Here is an 18,597-nt window from a genome sequence, read left to right on the forward strand (position 1 = left end):
AAAGAATTTATATACTTTTTCAATTTCATTTATTGTAAATTATAAAATTTCACATACAGAAAAAATGTCTTTAATGTATGTGAGTTTTATGCTGATTTTCGACAAAAATCGGATTCTAGTTACAAATGCGAAATTACAACATATAAAATAATGTGCATCTGTAACATAAAAATACGTAATACCAACTAAAACTCCTACAACTGAATATGTTATAGAAATGTTCTGTTCTTTGATTCATTGTTTATCAAAAATGTACTGACAAATGTTAACAATGTTTATTCCGTGAATATCTCATAGTATGCTTCTCTAGGATATTCAAATATCTATTTTTCCATTTACATATATATCCTAATTTTCTTTAAGCGATACGTTCAACGCACACCAGCAAAAAAATCTAATATTATAAACTAAGTACGCGAAAGAAATACTTCTTACAAATAGTAGGTAACATTTATGAACTGCTATTTTACTATTGAAGAAATAATACAACGTCACGGAATAAAATTAAACACATAATATTACATTATACAAATTCAATGCAAAATGTATAGTTGGGAAATATTTCACATAATGAACTTGTGTTCGTATTGTATGGCAATATTTATCAACTAGCTGTACGATATTACATTTGTAATAATTCAACATCATACATTCAACATCAGTCGGAAATTTTGTAGTACAATTTTCTGTATTATTATTTAAAATATATTAAGAGCGAATTTTTTATGCAAAGAACTGTTGGAAAAAGCATCAGTAAGACATTTATTATCGTTACTATTATTATTATTATTATTGTTATTATTATTATTATTATTATTATTCGTGTCAGGTTACTGATGTGTCATTAGAACTTGAAAACATTTTCATTTCCTTTTTTGTCTTTCATCTTTAGATGAAAAAATGAAGATTATAAAATGTACAGTAGATACAACAACGCAATGAAAGCCGATACAAGACAAATTCTGTATTATCTTCTAGTAGTAATTATAAGATCCCCATTGATTATATGGTCCATATGCTTGTGGTCCTCCTTGTCCATATTGCCAATTTTGATAATTAGCATAATTGGGATCGGAAGGAGGTGGATACTGTTGATAACCCTGTTGATATCCACCTTGACCACCATACTGACCACTTTGAAATTGTTGCTGTGACTGATAAGGTCCACTTGGTCCGCTACTGTACTGATACGATGACTGCGAGCTTACAGAAGGCGGAGGTGGTACATTAGACTGATCTCCAGTTTTAACTTTCTTTGGAGGAGAAGTATCTCTGTAGAATATAAAATTGAAGTTTGTTAAATATATTTTATTTGCACGTTTAAACATACTTTTAAAATAATACTTACGTTTTAGTATCGTCGCTTTTTGTCTTTTTCCGTTCTTTTGCTTGTTTAATACACTTTTGGAATTGTTCGTGGGCTTTCAATACTTGTCGAATATCTGGACTAAAATCTTCAAGAAATTCTACTTTACGTTGGGCAAAAAGTACTCTTTGTTCAAGATCAGCATGTTCTCGTTCTATAAACATATCCATATATCCTACAATTTCTTGAGTATCAACAGGTGTTCTTTGCATTCCTAGATCAATCAGTTGTAAATAAAGCCTTGGATTATCTTTATCTTTTTCTGTTGCCTAAAAATATATAATTTACACAATGTATAAAATGTAGCCATCATAAAAAAAAAAAATGTATGAAACCCATTATGAAAATTTACCTTCAATAATACTTTGATTGCTTTATCCACATCGTTCTTTACTTTACATAAAAATCGTGCATATTTTACTACAATATTATTCGCGATAGTTCTATTTTTACTATTGCTAATATAATTTTCATACAATGTACAAGCTTTGTCTAAATCTGCTCTTCTACGTTCCAAATTTATTCTTCGATATGCTACTTGTAACATATTCGGTATTACATTATCAATATTTTCCAATATATTTGCTGCCTTCTCAAAATTGCCCTGACCCTCTTCAAATGTCGCCCACTGCAGATGCAAATTTGGTTTCTTCGGGTGATGTACCATACAAGCTCTAGTATACACATCTCTAATTTTTTCCACATTATCACCTTTTAAGGATTCCAGATAACGAACGAACTATGAAGAAATTTAAAAATATTTAGAGACCTTAATGCAGAGAGTAATTTTCAAGCAGAAAAAAAGAATAAATGAAACTTACTCTCATCCAGAATTCATCATATAAAGCACATGCTATTAAACATCTTTCAAATAAGATTATTATCCGATTCTGATCTTTTTGTTCAATTTCAAAATCTAAATACTCCTTCCAATTTTTTAACTGACATCGTTCTAGAGGTTTGACATGAAAATATGGCCTCTTAATCTATGAATAAAGATCTAATATTAATAAATACGACATTGAATGATATAACATATATTGTATTGAATATAATACAAATACTTACACCTTCCTCATATGACCATCTTGCAGCAACAGCATTAATATTAGCTTTATGCATTTTACGTCTACTACTAATAATTTTTTCTCTAATAGCACGGGTCTCTTCATCAGTTGGTGGAAGTTCGTGTGGCGGTGGTTCTTCGCCAGGCGGTGCATCATCTGCTGCTGAAGTAGAAGTACTGTCATCCGACTTCAAAAGTGCTTTCACTTCAGCACGCAATGCAAGAAAATCGTCAACGTTTAAAATACGATTGGGTAAATTTGAAGAAACGAACTCTTGAAATGCATCAAAATGAGAAATATAACCAAGTGTTGGAGTACACAACAGACGATCATATAATGCTGTTACTCTGCTTAAACGTTTTCCTTCCAGTTCCCATTTTATATAGCTCTCCCAAAGACGATCAGATCTTAATAAAAAGAATATCGTAAATATCCGAGTACAATTCAAGATGTATGCACATGAAATTGAAGGAAATTCGTACCTGAATTCAAGACCACATGCCTGGATAGCTCTTTCGTATTGTTCTCGAAGTTTCTCTTCATCTTTTTCATAGACGGTTTTGCAGTGGTTGATGTAATGAAGCCAAAGATCGACACTGAGTGAAATAGCTTTCAGACCTTGATCGAATACCTGTAGTAATGGTTTGCAATCACATTTAGAACGATTTATAAATGATTGGGCTGGTGGTGGGTAGACTTATACCTATTTCTTTTTTGTTTTTTGTTTTTTTTTTTTAGCTTTCGATAAGCATTACGGTTTTTAGCAACGTATACTCACATATCATACGCATACTGTAAATAAAGAAGTTTAATTAACACAGAGATTGCAGAGCATTGTGCATTCACCTTAAAGTCAAGGAGTGTTCCAATCTGGGTGCCTCTGTGTCTTCCGCCACTTTTTCTTGCTCCCTCTCTGGCATGTTCACGTCCTAAGTCTTTGTTTCTGACTTTGATTTAACACCCAACCCAATCTTACTTACATTAAGTAAGGTACCGCATCTTATGCTTAAGTTACAATACTTTCTGTAGTAAGCTATGTGTACAAATGCTTACAGTAAATATTACACACAATTTCTTGCACGGTAATATCGCAAATTGAAACAACCTTCGCTTGACTTACGTATCATACGTAGAATATTGATATAACGGTATAAGTAAAACATTAATATACGCAATAATATTGTAGATATCGCAGAATAATTAAGTAACTAGCTATTTGGTAAACGGAGAGAGTCGTATAGGTGCCGCAAGACGTGCTAGGCTGTTGGAAGGGAAAACCATATTTACGTGCGTGCACACTGCCCACGCGTCTTCCTAACTCGAGCTATTTTCATTAGATTGCGTTAATTAAATGATATCATAATGAGAAGTAGACCTAATAAATATGGTAAACGAGTTGACTCACCCTTTGGACATTTTCGGGGTTCCCCTTCTTCTTCTCGTAATCTGCAAATTTTCTCCAGTAACCATAGCAATATGGATAACGCTCCAAAAATTTCGTATAAGCTTCACGTGCAGCTTCAGCATCATTCTACGCGAAAAACAAATATCATGTATATTCAGTATAATTTTTAGAATATTCTTTGCTTACTTCTTGATCAACGTATTGGAGAAGATATGTCCATCCTGTGAAATCCGATGGATCTTCATTAACGGCTTTCCAATATTTCTCCAATTCTGGTAACGTTTTTTTCTTTGGCGATGCTGGTTTAGTTTCTTGCTTACTGTCCCCTGGATCTACTTCCGTTGAAAGTGCAACCTTTTTTGCTGGCGTTTCGTCATTGTTTTCAGACGTTGGTGAACTAGGATCATATTCTCCTTCTGCATTCAACTTACGCTTATCTGTAAAAATAAACTTACATTTATCTGTCAAAGATCTAATGTTAACATTATTAAACGTTATTAAATTAACGTTTTCTCCTTTACACTTACTTATTCCTTCAGTTTTGTTCTTCTTTTCCAGGATTTTACTCATTACCTTTGTTCCACTTTTCTTCTTCTTTTCACTATCCAGTGGTAGTTCATCTTCAGAAACTGATTCAGTTTCTCCTAAATCTGCGGGAGCCGCTGCTGGCAATTCTTCATCAGATACTGCTTCTGTTTCAGGTTCCTACATATTTATAATAATGCATTATAAACCGCATGCATATGAGTGTATGATGTAGTACAAAAACGTAAGTTTATTTTTTACTATTTTGATAACAAAATACCTTTGCTGTAGCCTCAGTAGGCAGCTCATCTTCAGACACAGCCTCTGTATCCGGTTCTGTCTTTTTAATAGCATTCTCAGGTAATTCCATGTCACCCTCTGTTGTTTCTGTCATTTCCGTCATTCCTGTCATATCATAACCAGGCACAATTTTTTCTGTAATATTTTCTATGATTTCTGTTTCTTGTTGACAATCTACTTCCATAACTTCAATTCCAGTACCTTCATTTATAACAGTTTCAGATTCAATTTCTTCGGTTTCTAAGATTTCTGTTACTTGTGTTATTGTTTCTCCATCGTCATTCATAACTTCTTGGAAATCTATCAATACACGTTGGTTCGTTTCATCATTACTAATATCCTGCCCTTCCATATCCATTTGCTCACGCTCGTTTAACATATCAACTTTATCCATACTACTTTCTTCTATGATCATACAATCCGATACTGTATTTGAATGATCCTGAAATACAGAATATAATCTCACAATATAATCTTTCGAAGGGACAACATATTAAGCTTAAAAGTAGCGAAGTATTGTATATCATCATTTACAATTTGAGATGCGGACGTTTCCAAATCAGGTACAGTCTCTTGAACTCCAATTTGTACACTCTGATTCATGTTGATTTCATGAATAGTGGTATCATCAGAATCTTCCAATTCCAAATGTAACATAGGGGCATCGTCCTCACTATGTTGTTCGATAATAATGTCACCAAATCTCTGCACTCCATTTTCTGGAATGCTTTCCATTACAACCTCTTCTTGCAATACGGGCTCCTCCTCCTGAAAAATTACAACAATGGTTACATCTATTGAACAAAACTCCGATTACGCACACTGACGATTACGAGAACTATCTATAGTATTATGGAATTTACGCACCTCGACCTCTTCGATTTCTTGCACTTTTTTCGGAGATCGTGTTGCCCTTGCTAGAAGTTTCTTTACAGGAGATTTTTTAGCTACTATGGTAGTCTTACGTGTACGGCTAGATCTTGTGCGTCGCACTGAAAGGAATGAAAATACAAAAAAAAATGCAAAATTTGAATGAAATATTTACGTTAGATGCGTGTGCGAGACGCCATTCGTTTAATGGCGGTTCGCAGGTCTTTGCTCAGCTGCCGGGTGTATTAATATTTTTGTTTCGTTTTATCTAATTGTATGTAAATATAAATAAATATCGATATTGTACCATGTTGGACACGGTTTCTTTCAAAAATATCATCTTACCGGGTTCGTTTAAAGATATCTCACTTTCATCACCACTTGCGGACGACATTTTGCTTCGATACAATCTCTGGAATGTAAAACGCAGAACTGATGAAGAAAATGGCGGCAGAATATTAAGAGAGGCCCTCTGTAAAAAGCATATGAACTACCATGTGACACAGCCGATAAACTGACAAATTACTTTATCGTCAATCAATAATAAATTATACCGGGAAATACAAAAAAAAATATATATATATATATATATAAACATATATAAACCATTAACCAAAGATAGAGTAGATCTATCATTGTACAGAAAAAGGAGAACGTTTTTTAAAATGAGTAAATTTTCCTTTTTGAGAAAATGGAACCTGTTGTTTAAAATAGTAACTTAGTGATAAGATTTGGGCGATCATATAATACGATATTTGTATTTTGATTTAAAAATTAATACACATATACTGTAACCTTATTTTACTTTAACGTCAGAGCGTTAAAATGGTAAGAGAGCTCTATTGCCAACGCGTATGATACAGAATCGAAAAAAATCTAGTGTTTAATCGTTTGACAAATCCTAATCCTTTGAAAATAAAATAACGAAGTAAACAAAAAATATAAAACGTATACAGAATTTGGAATTTTATGAGCAGGATATTAAGGATATCCAAATATACGCATGTGCAAAGGAATATGAAAAAGAGCGCAGGTGCGTAAAGTAAATCTATCTTGCGTAGAACATATACTAAATGAAGTAAATACTAAAGTGCATGTAATATAAGTTTCTCTATGTATATATTTTTGTATACACGATTTTGTAAAACAACATTTGTTGTTGATGTTTGCAAATCCATGTTATACGTTGATGTTCCAAGTTAAATGTGAGTTGGAACGAGCGATGCTGAAGAATACCACGAGTTATTCTGTTTCGTTCATGATTTGTCAATTTCAAACGTTTCGAAATTCTGAACCTTATTATTCTTTTCTTTTATCTTGCGCCTCAGTGAAAACAGCTACCGTTTCGAACCAAGCAATTGTTTCCAGAAAGATTTAGGTTGTTGAGCTTCCGAGATGCTTTATAAAAAAGATAATCTAAAACAAATTGAAAATCGCTTCTCATTTTCAATATCTGTACGATATTGGGAATGTCAGAATGTTTAGCTCGGCTTGTACTTGGCGATAATAAGTGCGTACTTTGTACCATACGAATTCAAAAATTTGCGATAGGAAATGTCTTACAGTGATGGCGGGCGTCCAATACGAAAGTACGGCACCAAGTCGCCGAAAAAGCTATGCGTGACTAAGAACGAAAATAGCGATAAAACAACAACTACCATCAACTGCAATAATCATCATCATAATCATTACCATCATAATCATCGCTTTCTCGATACCCCTCAGCCGTCAGTGCACAAACGTAATCTCTATATTGTTTCTTTTCCTTTGATACTGCTGTTCAATGTTCTGAGGACACTTCTTTATCAGTTGTTTGTGGTATTTAAGTACTTATATACATCTACATCTCAGCTGATTCAACGAAGACAAGCTTGCAAGCAAACCTGCCAGCTGGAGATTGTAGTTGGCCAAAAGTCTAGTGAAAATTTAAATAACAATTTAAACAATACTGGACAAACTGAAAGCGAGGGAATGTCGCAAGTGCCTAGAAGGCCAATCGGCCCTGGCCCTGGAGATCCGTTACTTGCAAAACAAAAACATCATCACCGTAGAGCTTTTGAATTCATTAGTAAAGCACTTAAGATTGATGAGGATAATGAAGGTATTTCTAATTATGTTTTATACTATTTCTTATATGATATAGTTTGTCTTAAATATTTCATTTCCAATACTAATTTTCAGGTCAAAAAGAAATGGCAATTGAACTTTATAAGAAGGGAATTGGAGAACTGGAGAAAGGAATAGCTATAGAATGCAATGGTGGTCGAGGGGAAGTATGGGAACATGCACAAAGACTTCATGATAAAATGCGCACTAATTTGGCAATGGCAAAGGATAGACTTGACTTTCTTGGTTTGTAAACAAATATTTTAAATAGATGGCACATTTCTTAAGCTGTCCCAGTCACAGTAATAGAACCGTACCACAAAATCACTTGTGTATAAACTTTTTTTATAAATTTAATTATAAATTATTCTTATATAAAGCTACGGTACAGCTTAAGAGTAACACAATTTATGTATTTAGCATGTTCATGTGTTAATTGTTCTATATTGTTCACGCGTGTGTGTGTATCCATGGGTGAAAGTATATATGCGTGAATGTATTCGTGCGTGTATGCATGCGCGCGTTATCCCTTTTTTCAATGGTTTCATTTTTAGCACAATATTCTTTTTCATAAGCGACGCAAATTTTTGTGTACAAATTAGTAGCATTTCAACCATCTGAGCATTTATTTCAAATCAAGTTTCAAACCTAGTTTATAGTCATATCTAAGTCCCAATTTACAATTTGGACAAAAGTTGACAAAATTTCTGAGTTCAAACTGTACTTAGCTATTTAGCCTACTGCAGCATGGCAGAGAATGTTTTTCCTTTTTGTAGTGAGTGTGTGTGAGCTGAAAAACCTGGATATCTGCAATGAATATCGTGCTCCTGGAAATAAAATGGACAACGAACATCCAGAAAAGAATCTGAGGGTCCGACGTAATATACACACATTACAAACAACTCGATCTTCTTTAAACACAACTCATATTAAAAACACAAACAGTACACAAACAGTGAACATAGGGCAGAATACATGTACCCAAATTCCCAAGTTAAGGCCACGTTCACCAAAAAACTATTCTGCCCATTCTGAAGGTACTGTTTGTCTGAAGTTTTGCGCTTTCAATGCAGAATGTAACTTTCTTAACTGCTTCTCTAAAACTACTGTTTCTATTTCATTATTAACACATACATTTACTATTAGTTTTTGATGTAATGCAATGAATAGTAAATGCAAGCATGTTATTATATTATTTTTTAGTATCAATGTAGTTTTGCCACAAATTAGTGATGCAATAATTATTTTAATAAGTAATTAAAAAATGTAGAATTATTCATACGTAAGTATGTATAAAAAAACTACATATATATACATATATTATACTGTGTGCATATGTACATATATATAAAATAATGAATTAAGAAGAAAAATTAGTTTATGTGCATGAATGTATGCTTTGTATAAACATTGAAAGTTTCTTTTAAAAAACATATTAAAATAGTTCATAAAATATTTATTACATTGTATTCTGGAAAATATTTTTGTATTTATTTTATCTCACAACTAGTATTTAAATATCATTATATATACTATATTTTTAACAATAAAATGTTAAAAACTATATATATGAAATACTAACAATGTAATGTATGCTCTTAATATTTTAATCATATATTACATATATATTACAAGCATATTTTAATTATATCACATGCATACTATTTTGATGAATATATTTCATTCTTTTCATATTAATTGAAATTATATTAACAGTTACTTCTTTTATTGCAAAAAGTTTGTCTTGTATTTTATTTTTTCCAATAGTTCTATATATTAGAGTTAACAAAGATTCAAAAATACTAATAGTTTTATTTTTCTGTATGTATTGTTTGAGTCTTATTTTATGTTTTTGTAGCATCTGGAAGAAAATTATCTGTTCCTGGAAAAAGAGTGGGCACAGCTATAAGCAAAAGTCAAACATTACCACGCAGCATGGGACGTTCAACACCAGTACAGTCTTGTCATAGAGTTACACCTATTAAACCATCATCTACACCACCTTCTGTAAAAAGACAATTATCAGTACCTGGAAATGGCTCACCTATTAGAAGACCAGGAACACCTACGACATCAAATAGTAATAGAGGAACACCTACAAGAAAAGTACCTATTTTAAAAGGGGTAGATCCAAAACTTGCACAAGTAATTTTAGATGAAATTTTGGAAGGAGGAACAGCAGTACATTGGGAGGACATTGCTGGTCAAGAAGTCTGTAGCTATTGTCATATATATTGTTAAATAATAAGGGATGTATATAAATTTATAATTTTGTATTCTTTTATAAAACAGACTGCAAAGCAAGCATTACAAGAAATAGTCATCTTGCCTTCATTAAGGCCAGAATTATTTACTGGCTTGCGAACGCCAGCGAGAGGATTATTATTATTTGGTCCACCTGGAAATGGAAAAACATTACTTGCACGTGCTGTGGCTACTCAATGCAATGCTACATTTTTTTCAATATCTGCTGCTAGTCTTACATCGAAATATGTTGGAGAAGGAGAAAAATTAGTACGAGCTCTTTTTGCTATAGCACGAGAATTACAGCCATCTGTGATCTTTGTTGACGAAGTGGATTCATTGTTAAGCGAACGTAGAGATAATGAACATGAAGCTTCACGGTAGATTTATTTAAACTTTGATTATGTAAAATAATTAATATTTATCTAATTAGTAATTATTACTTAGGCGATTAAAGACAGAATTTTTGGTCGAATTTGATGGTTTGCCGTCTAATCCAGAAGAAAGAGTGTTAGTTATGGCTGCCACAAATAGACCTCAAGAATTAGATGAAGCTGCATTACGGAGATTCACAAAACGAGTATATGTTACATTGCCAGATTTGCGAACAAGGATTTTGTTACTAAAACGACTTTTAGCTAAACATAATGATCCTTTAACACCGGAAGAGCTAAATGAAATGGCAATTTTAACTGAGGGCTATTCTGGAAGTGATTTAACAGGTTTAGCAAAAGATGCAGCACTTGGTCCCATTAGAGGTAAAGCAAAATTTCTATCACACATTTTCTGTTGTGTCCTTGTTTAAAATGGACTGAATGGATACATAAGATTTTGACCAGACAGTCTCTAATAAATAAATTAATTATTATTAATTATTTATAAAAAAATATTGTGAAGTTTGTAAAAAAAAGATATATTGATATTATACAGAACTTAATCCAGATCAAGTAAAGGAATTGGATCTTAATTCCGTTCGCAATATTACAATGCAAGATTTTCGTGATTCGCTTAAAAGAATTCGTAGATCAGTGTCACCTGCAAGTTTGGCAGCTTATGAAAAGTGGAGCTTCGAATATGGTGACGTAAGTCTATGATTCTTTGATGTATGCTACAAAAGTTACACTAAAATTTCGGCACATTCCAACAAAAAAACAAGAAAAAAATCTTAATGACGGAAAATACAATAAAAGCGATTTTCTGCGATATTATTACAGAATGTAAATATAGCAGCTTTTACATTTTCTAAGCTAATTTATAAATGACATCTATATATAAAAAGAAAATTATGATATTGCAAAAAGCACTCTTGCTAAGTACAGTTTTTTAAATCATATTACAGCAGCAACACTGTAATATTAATTATACTATATATATGGATACATTCTATACTCCATCCAGTAATCAGGTATCATAGATTTAAGTTTCACTCTAAACATGTTGATATTAGAATTCCAATGTTTGTAGTTGTATGATCTATATAGATTTTTGTAACTTTTTTATTTTACATTTAAGCAAACCGTGAACTTCAATTTTATTAAATTATAATTAATTATTCATTTTCTTGTTATGGGTTAATGAGTTTAGTATAAATTATTCTAACAATATAAAGGATATAATTGTAACAATATGCATTTTATAGTGTAAATATTTAATTACTATTCAAGCACAATTGATTTGAATAATATTAATAGGAAGACTATATTTGCATATGAAACAACTCACGTCCAGTCAGATAATAAAACAATTATTGTAATTGGGTATACACAAATGTTGTCAAATAAGCTAAAAAATAAATGAATATCTTGGTCTTGTACAAGCATGTGCTAAAAGTGAAGTATGCAAGTAGAATCGTTGTGGGCACGTGAATTTTGTAAAAATGACAATTGCACACTGTATAACATATTCGGGGGAAGTATCGCAAATATTATTCTTGTTATGTTTGGTAACATTTCAAATATTCGTTTGACATTGAATAGAAATTGATTGTTAAAATAAAGTTATATAATTAAGATCTCTGAATAGGAGGTATCATGCTTGTCAAATTATATATCAATTCCTAATTTGATGAGATTTCTATGAAACAACGAACTGGAATTATATATTTGAACTTTGAAAAATTAAAAATATTTATTATTTATAAGTGAATATCGGTAAAAAAGTTAATGTTATAATAAAAGTATGCTACAAGAGGAAGTTGCATATATGAAAGTTTTTGATATTCATCTACTGCTTCAAATGCTCAAATAAAAAGTGATTATGCTTGTACAATATAATCACTGATTTAAAACCACATTTTGCAAAACTGTAATATTAAGCTTCGATATTAATACTGTTTCAGTTTGAAGTTATTAGTTAATAATAATTATTAATTTTGCTCAATGTATATTTCTTCATAAGAGAAGCGTGGAATGATTATTTCTTCATGTAGTAATTCGTTACAATTTTTTCCATTGATAATGCAACGAGTTCGAAGCTTCTCTTGTATAATCAGTAGTTAATACTGACTTATAGTATAGTATAATCCATGCGTAGCATATTTAACATAAGGATTGAAATTTTTATTTTATTTTTGTCATGTAATGAAAAAATGATTGTTTGTTTCATTTGTTAGAATTTTTAACATTAGTTATGACCGATGCACTCATAGAAAAATGGTAGTAGCTGTAAAAAGTATAAATTTACACTTGCGCAAAGTTGCGCACTTCTTTCTATTGAACATGCGAACATAACTGACAACATAAATAATGCCAAAGTTCAATCTCAGCATTGATTAGTATATAAATGTATTAAGTTTAGTATATGTATTACAGAATGCGATATGTGATTAATTTTGTTTGAAAAAATTATGGACTAAATGTTAAGTTAATGTTTAAGCTGTTTATGTTGCGGCAGTATGAACTGTATTTTAAAGTTTTGGCCATATGTAAAGTATTTTTCTTTTTTTTTTTCCATTAAATAATTTATGGTAAGCATAAGTAAAATATTTTTGCCCGAATTTTATCGATCATCTTGCACAACAGACTGTTATCAATATGGGCATATCTCTATTTACAACCCTGGCCTTCCATGTTAAAAACACGCTCAGCCTTGATTAAGTTATTTTGCTACTTTTATAAAATCTTGTAATAGGAAATTTCTTAAGAATATAAGCAAAATAATAATGCTAATATTAATTATTGCTACGTAAAAATAATCAAATGTGGATTAAAATGTGAATTGCGTACGGTTGCACGAATTATGTAAGTTTTCCTAATTGTAAATTCCAACCCCCCATTTTTCAATGTTACATATTTTGATAACAGCGTAAAATTGATTTTAAAAAATTCATATCCACTTTTAATATGCGTTAATGTGCAATTTTACTAAAAAGATAATAATTATTAGCAAAATAAGTAGTAATTGATTTGATAAAACGTAACATGAAAATTGTAAAACTTATTTTTATTTCGTGAATGATGTGTTCTTCATAGATTTTTTTTTCATTTTTCATTTTTGATTAAATGCCAAATCTATATTTTTCAACAATATTATAAATTATGTAAAAAAGTATGTCGAACAAGGTGACAGATATTATAATTGTAGATTGCAAACTAAAATTTTCGTTGAGCAACTCCTCCTTTTAATATATTATATCGTAGCATTCTTCGCTTGATGAAACAATTAACAAATACATATTTAATTAACGTTGATATACTCAGTGACATCATGCAATTAAATAGTAATTTTTGAATGTAACTGAATAGTATAGTGTCACTTATTGTACAAAAATATCCTACTTAGTATTTTGCCGCTGTGTGATCGAGATCAAGGAACGCATGTATTGTGTGTAATAAAGTGTACAGTACAAATTATTCTAGCGCATTTCATTTAAAAAAAGGAATGCTCGCAATTTTCATATCAAAATGAAAATGAATTAAATTATTCACAATTCTGCTGAATTATTATTTTTGATTATAGTACTAAAATATTCTAACTTGACACTACTATAATATTCGCGAAATTTGGTTTTATGTAATAATAATAGTATAACTAGCGTAATGTTTTTCGTGTTAAATTGAACATGTTGATGCTCTTTTTTTATACAGAAATAGTTACTTTCTTCAATAAATCGCAAACATTGTACTTAACGTTAAATTTTATTGTGTCAAAAAGTCAGTCAGAATTATATTTTCTACATAAACTATCAAGTATTTTAAGTGCTTGACGAGATTGCAAAAAAATTGTTCGGATAACGTAAACGATTATTGTAAAAGTATGTCGGCTGTAAAATAAAATTACCTTGTATGTACTTAAAAAACTTATTATATTATTTTTACATTTAACCAGTTATAAACGAAGGTACTACGTTTCTTATAAATTTAAAAAATTACTTTTGATATTATTTCATAACTTTATATTTTATAATAACGTGGGCTATGAAATAATACAAAATATTGTGTATTTTAAATATTTATTCCTTTTTTTCATTCAAAGGACAATTTGTTTTTATTATAAGATAACATTATCCTAAGCATTTTCGAGGGTTTCGCACCCTGCTGTACCTAAATTACTTTTCATATAACATTTTTTTAATGTCTTCCATCCATTCAGTGATTATTATTAATCCATAGACAAGTTTTTTTTTCTTGGCTTCTCATAGTTCGATATCACTTATCGCAGTCAATTAATCATTGCTATATTTGACATTATGTTTCTCCTGTTATTACATTCAGTACTGACTTTATACAAATTGGTTTTCAAAGATTTATGGCTTTTTATCGTCGGTGGTGAAGCGAAGTATCGACAAGTTTTACTCTAACTCCTCGCTCTAATTTTTTTACTGTTAATATATTAACTTAGTGAAATCAGTGAATTCTGAAAAATCAATTTTGAAGGATGAAAGTGATAAATTTAAAAAAAAAAAAATATATATATATATATATATAGAGAATTAATTATATTGAAAATCGAAGATATACAATAATTTTCACTTGTATAATAATTGGAAGACACGAAGGCATCGTGCCACGCGACGAATTACAATAACATCAAAATATCAGATAATATCAAATGTGATTGTCAATTGATATACTGATTATTTTAAGAGAAAAACTGATATTTTACATGTTCAAAGGAACATAATTTCAACTTGATATATAAATTAATGAAGGAAAAATAGTAGTGACTCCAACTCTTAGTGGAAGTGTTTATCATTATTATTATTATACTTAAATTACATTTTAATAATTACACCAAGATTCACTATTTCTTTTGTACAAATGGAGAGGAGTCACTAAGTAGTATAATAAAGTGTATTCAATTAAGTCAAATTCGGCATAAAATATTTAATTTTTGACACTTCCAGGAATATCTTCTTAAAATTGTTTATAAGACTGTTTTTTGTACATTTACCACCGACGATAAATATCACAAAACGAGGAAAGTTTATAACTCGTTTATCGCATATTTTATTTTAATAGGGCCCTGCATACGTCAAAGCATGCATCCAAATCTAGCTACATCACAGGCGCCGTGTCTACCTATACTTCCTATCTTATACTATGTTCAATGTCGTACTTTGTGTTTACCATAAATGAACATTTATCTCTGTTCATTAATGATTTGAAATAAACTAAAGATTGGTAATGGTGGCAAAAATATTAAAAATATAACAACGCAATGTTCGCATACATACGTACACCTTACGCAGCACAACGAATGCAGGGCTCATCAAGGGGCTGCAATTTTAAGTTCAGAAATATACCTTATTCAACAACATTAAAATACAAACCATTTTGAAAAGATTATTATATTACACTGATGGATTGACTGCTTATGATATATTTTCTTTTTCCAATGAACTTGCATTTATTACAATATGTTTTTATCGTTTGGCAAGAGAAACGTACAAGGAAAATGTAAACGTGCGAAAGTATACATATCTTCATATATATAACACTTTGAATTTTTTGTGGTAAGTCTTTTGAAATATTAATTAAATATCAGTCAAGATTACAATTAAATTTAAGAGCTCTTTTTTATCATGTATGGTACTTCAATTGAAGCAAAACTCGAAAATTTGTACATGTTGCAGTCGAAATACCAATGAACTTGTTCGAATAGGTATATGACAGAACAAATTTGCAAACACCCCAGGGGCAAATGTACCATATGTAACAATTAGTTGATGTTGATCAATGATCAATTTCATTGCGTGGGGTATTGTGGCATAGTATATGTTACCATTGCAGGTTGCTGACCTGGTGGCAATGGTGCAGTTGCGGTCGGTGGGGCGGCGGTCGCTTGTGCAGGTTGCCATGTACCTGCACCAGGAGCTGGCATTCGCATGCTATTCATATATTGAGCCTGTTGTCCATAATATTGACCATAGTACTGAGCAGGCTGTAAAAACTGGCCTTGCATTTGTGGATATCCTTGAGGATACCAATAACTCATTTGTTGACCGTATCCATATGCATATTGTCCAGCTCCAGCTGTAACCTAATGAACAAAAGAGAATATATATATATCTTTACATTTATTACTTTTTTAATATGCTAAAGGCAGAATATATCCAGAATAAAAAATATATGCATCATAATAACCTGTTGAGCTTGGTGATTTGCATTTGGACCCACGCTGTTGGGATCACCATTTTCTTTTCCCCAAAAACATTTAACAATGCTACCATTAATTTCTGTATTATGTGTTGATTCTATGGCATGTGTTGCAGCTTCCTTAGTAGTAAATTTTATGAAAGCGTATCCTTTATCCTTAAATACTCTTATATCTTGTATGGTACCAAAGGGAGAAAATGTTTTGGTTATCAGGTCATCTGTAATTCCATTTGTAAAACCTCCACAGTACACTGTGCAATTAGTTGGACTACTTTGGTTATACACCTATTAACAATAATAATACATGAATTAGGAAGTAAAACACCATTAATTGATTTAATTAAACACAGAAACAATGAATTTGCTAGGCTTCATACATTGAAATTTCAAAACATACCTCTTCATAGTTAGGTTTACTATTATTTGAATGCCGTGGCCTTTCGGATCTTGGTGGCGGTGGTTTCCTAGTTGACCAATTTGTCCTGATGCTTCTGGATCCAAGCCACTGACCATTCATAGCTGCTATCGCTGCCTCAGCTTCAGACTTTTTCACAAATGATACAAAAGCATATCCTTTACTTTTCATGGTTTGTGGATCGCGTACAATTCTACAATTGCTAATTTCGCCGAAAGGTGCAAACGCTTCTTTTAAAGTTTGTGTTTCAATTTCTGGCGACAGGTCGCCGACAAATATGTGATGATGATTACTCGTATCCAACTTCGGCTGATTTCCAGGGCTCGTTGCCCAGTTAACCTTCATTTCCTTATTCAGGAAGGATCGTTTGTTCATGGCGGCTAGCGCTGTAGCCGCGCATTGATGATTTGTAAATTCGACGAACGCATATGGATCGTTCCCTGGTTCTCGTATAATTTTGCATCCTTTAACTGCACCTATTTGTGAGAAAAGTGCACACAATAGTTCCTCCGACACCGAAGAGTCTAGATTTCCCACATAGAGCGTTCGCGGATTGCTTTCTTCGCTCATGCTCGTTCTTTCAAAACCCCAGTTCTGCCTTATTTAACTAATTTTCTTACTTCCCTTCGACTTAATTTACAATTCACACGTTCAGTGCGTGGTACGAGCATTTACCTCGACCCCAGCATCAGAATTCAGATTTTCTCGCCTTTTCTGAAGAACACGGACGGTTCAACGCGAAGCTACACCCAGCCTCTACGTCATACTAACATAAAATGGCCGCTCTCCTGCTTCACTACTTTCCCTTCAATCATCCACATAAACTTTCCTATTTTACCGATTAACTTACTTAAAACTATTCTCCTTTCACGTCTGTTCACTTTCCTTTAACTCCCCGTCGGAATCTGCTTAAATTCACATGAACTATCTAAAACTTACTCAGCTAAAGTGTAAAGAACACGTGTTTTTGTATCATCCGTCGAAGAATTCATAACAGATAGCGCGAAAACGCTTGTGAATCATTGGTCTACAAAATTCACTAGACAATTACTTCCTTAAGGTCGATTTTCACCATATTTCTACTTTTTCTTTAATACAATGATTTATCTAACTTATCCTCTACAATATGACAATAATTGACCAAATATAATTTTTATTGTTTAAAATTTAATATCATTGAAAGCTGTATATGATCGTTAAAAACTTATATTTTATAATTATTTCCATGAAAAATATTCATATTAAGAAGTAATAGTTATTCAAGCCAATATTTTTTATTGAAATTAAAATATAAAAAAAGATATAAAATTGAAAAGAAAAAGCATTATCATTTATGTAAATTATAATATATTGTACAATCGCAAATAAAGCATAACCATTTTCGCGAATATATTTAAAACATTAAATAATTTGATATATTTAAAATATTAAAAATAAAATTGTTTGAATCACATCAAATGAATATTTTGACATCAAATTAATACAAAATATTATAAGAAATAATATTTCATGCATTTTAAACTATCATTACACAGCAGATATTAACTTTAATGCAAGTAAAAAATATTAGTTTTTGGACAGATAAAAGTATTTAAAGACGATTTTATTTTAATAATTGTATTTGCCAGTAAATATATCAATGTAGTCTGTAAGTATCAACAATAACATATTTAAATTTTATTTAACTATTAAACATATATTCC

At 31.2% G+C, this 18,597-nt stretch overlaps 3 protein-coding genes across 7 annotated transcripts; 1 reads left to right on the top strand and 2 right to left on the bottom strand.

Annotated features, from left to right (window-relative positions):
- Positions 1 to 12: 12 nt before the first annotated feature.
- On the bottom strand, positions 13 to 6,014 carry LOC122534359 (pre-mRNA-processing factor 39). Of its 4 annotated transcripts, none has more exons than XM_043664912.1 (14): positions 5,879 to 6,014; positions 5,528 to 5,655; positions 5,198 to 5,434; positions 4,865 to 5,105; positions 4,644 to 4,768; positions 4,366 to 4,543; positions 4,025 to 4,275; positions 3,839 to 3,964; positions 2,916 to 3,064; positions 2,435 to 2,840; positions 2,188 to 2,352; positions 1,719 to 2,105; positions 1,349 to 1,635; positions 13 to 1,272 (listed from the first exon to the last, which is right to left on the bottom strand). In XM_043664912.1, exons 1-14 carry the CDS (start codon positions 5,925 to 5,927, stop codon positions 975 to 977), a joined length of 3,027 nt encoding a protein of 1,008 aa, XP_043520847.1. In that variant the 5' UTR covers positions 5,928 to 6,014; the 3' UTR covers positions 13 to 974. The 4 variants fall into 4 exon arrangements, with proteins under 4 accessions (XP_043520847.1, XP_043520846.1, XP_043520844.1 ...); XM_043664911.1 differs by having other exon boundaries at positions 4,644 to 4,798; XM_043664909.1 differs by having other exon boundaries at positions 4,644 to 5,105; positions 5,198 to 5,431; positions 5,531 to 5,655.
- A 377-nt stretch (positions 6,015 to 6,391) lies between these two features.
- Positions 6,392 to 13,734, top strand: LOC122534362 (spastin). 2 transcript variants are annotated; one of them, XM_043664917.1, is made up of 7 exons: positions 6,393 to 7,634; positions 7,715 to 7,885; positions 8,416 to 8,676; positions 9,498 to 9,850; positions 9,932 to 10,263; positions 10,331 to 10,641; positions 10,814 to 13,734. In XM_043664917.1, exons 1-7 carry the CDS (start codon positions 7,088 to 7,090, stop codon positions 10,975 to 10,977), a joined length of 2,139 nt encoding a protein of 712 aa, XP_043520852.1. In that variant the 5' UTR covers positions 6,393 to 7,087; the 3' UTR covers positions 10,978 to 13,734. The 2 variants fall into 2 exon arrangements, with proteins under 2 accessions (XP_043520853.1, XP_043520852.1); XM_043664918.1 differs by lacking the exon at positions 8,416 to 8,676 and having other exon boundaries at positions 6,392 to 7,634.
- Positions 13,735 to 14,316: 582 nt separating this feature from the next.
- LOC122534367 (nucleolysin TIAR) lies at positions 14,317 to 17,861 on the bottom strand. Its single transcript, XM_043664930.1, has 3 exons — positions 16,877 to 17,861; positions 16,468 to 16,764; positions 14,317 to 16,363 (listed from the first exon to the last, which is right to left on the bottom strand). Exons 1-3 carry the CDS (start codon positions 17,462 to 17,464, stop codon positions 16,070 to 16,072), a joined length of 1,179 nt encoding a protein of 392 aa, XP_043520865.1. The 5' UTR covers positions 17,465 to 17,861; the 3' UTR covers positions 14,317 to 16,069.
- Positions 17,862 to 18,597: the final 736 nt, after the last annotated feature.

The sequence above is a fragment of the Frieseomelitta varia genome, unplaced genomic scaffold (assembly GCF_011392965.1).
Source record: "Frieseomelitta varia isolate USP_RPSP 00005682 unplaced genomic scaffold, Fvar_1.2 scaffold_588, whole genome shotgun sequence".
NCBI classification, from domain to species: Eukaryota; Metazoa; Arthropoda; class Insecta; order Hymenoptera; family Apidae; genus Frieseomelitta; species Frieseomelitta varia.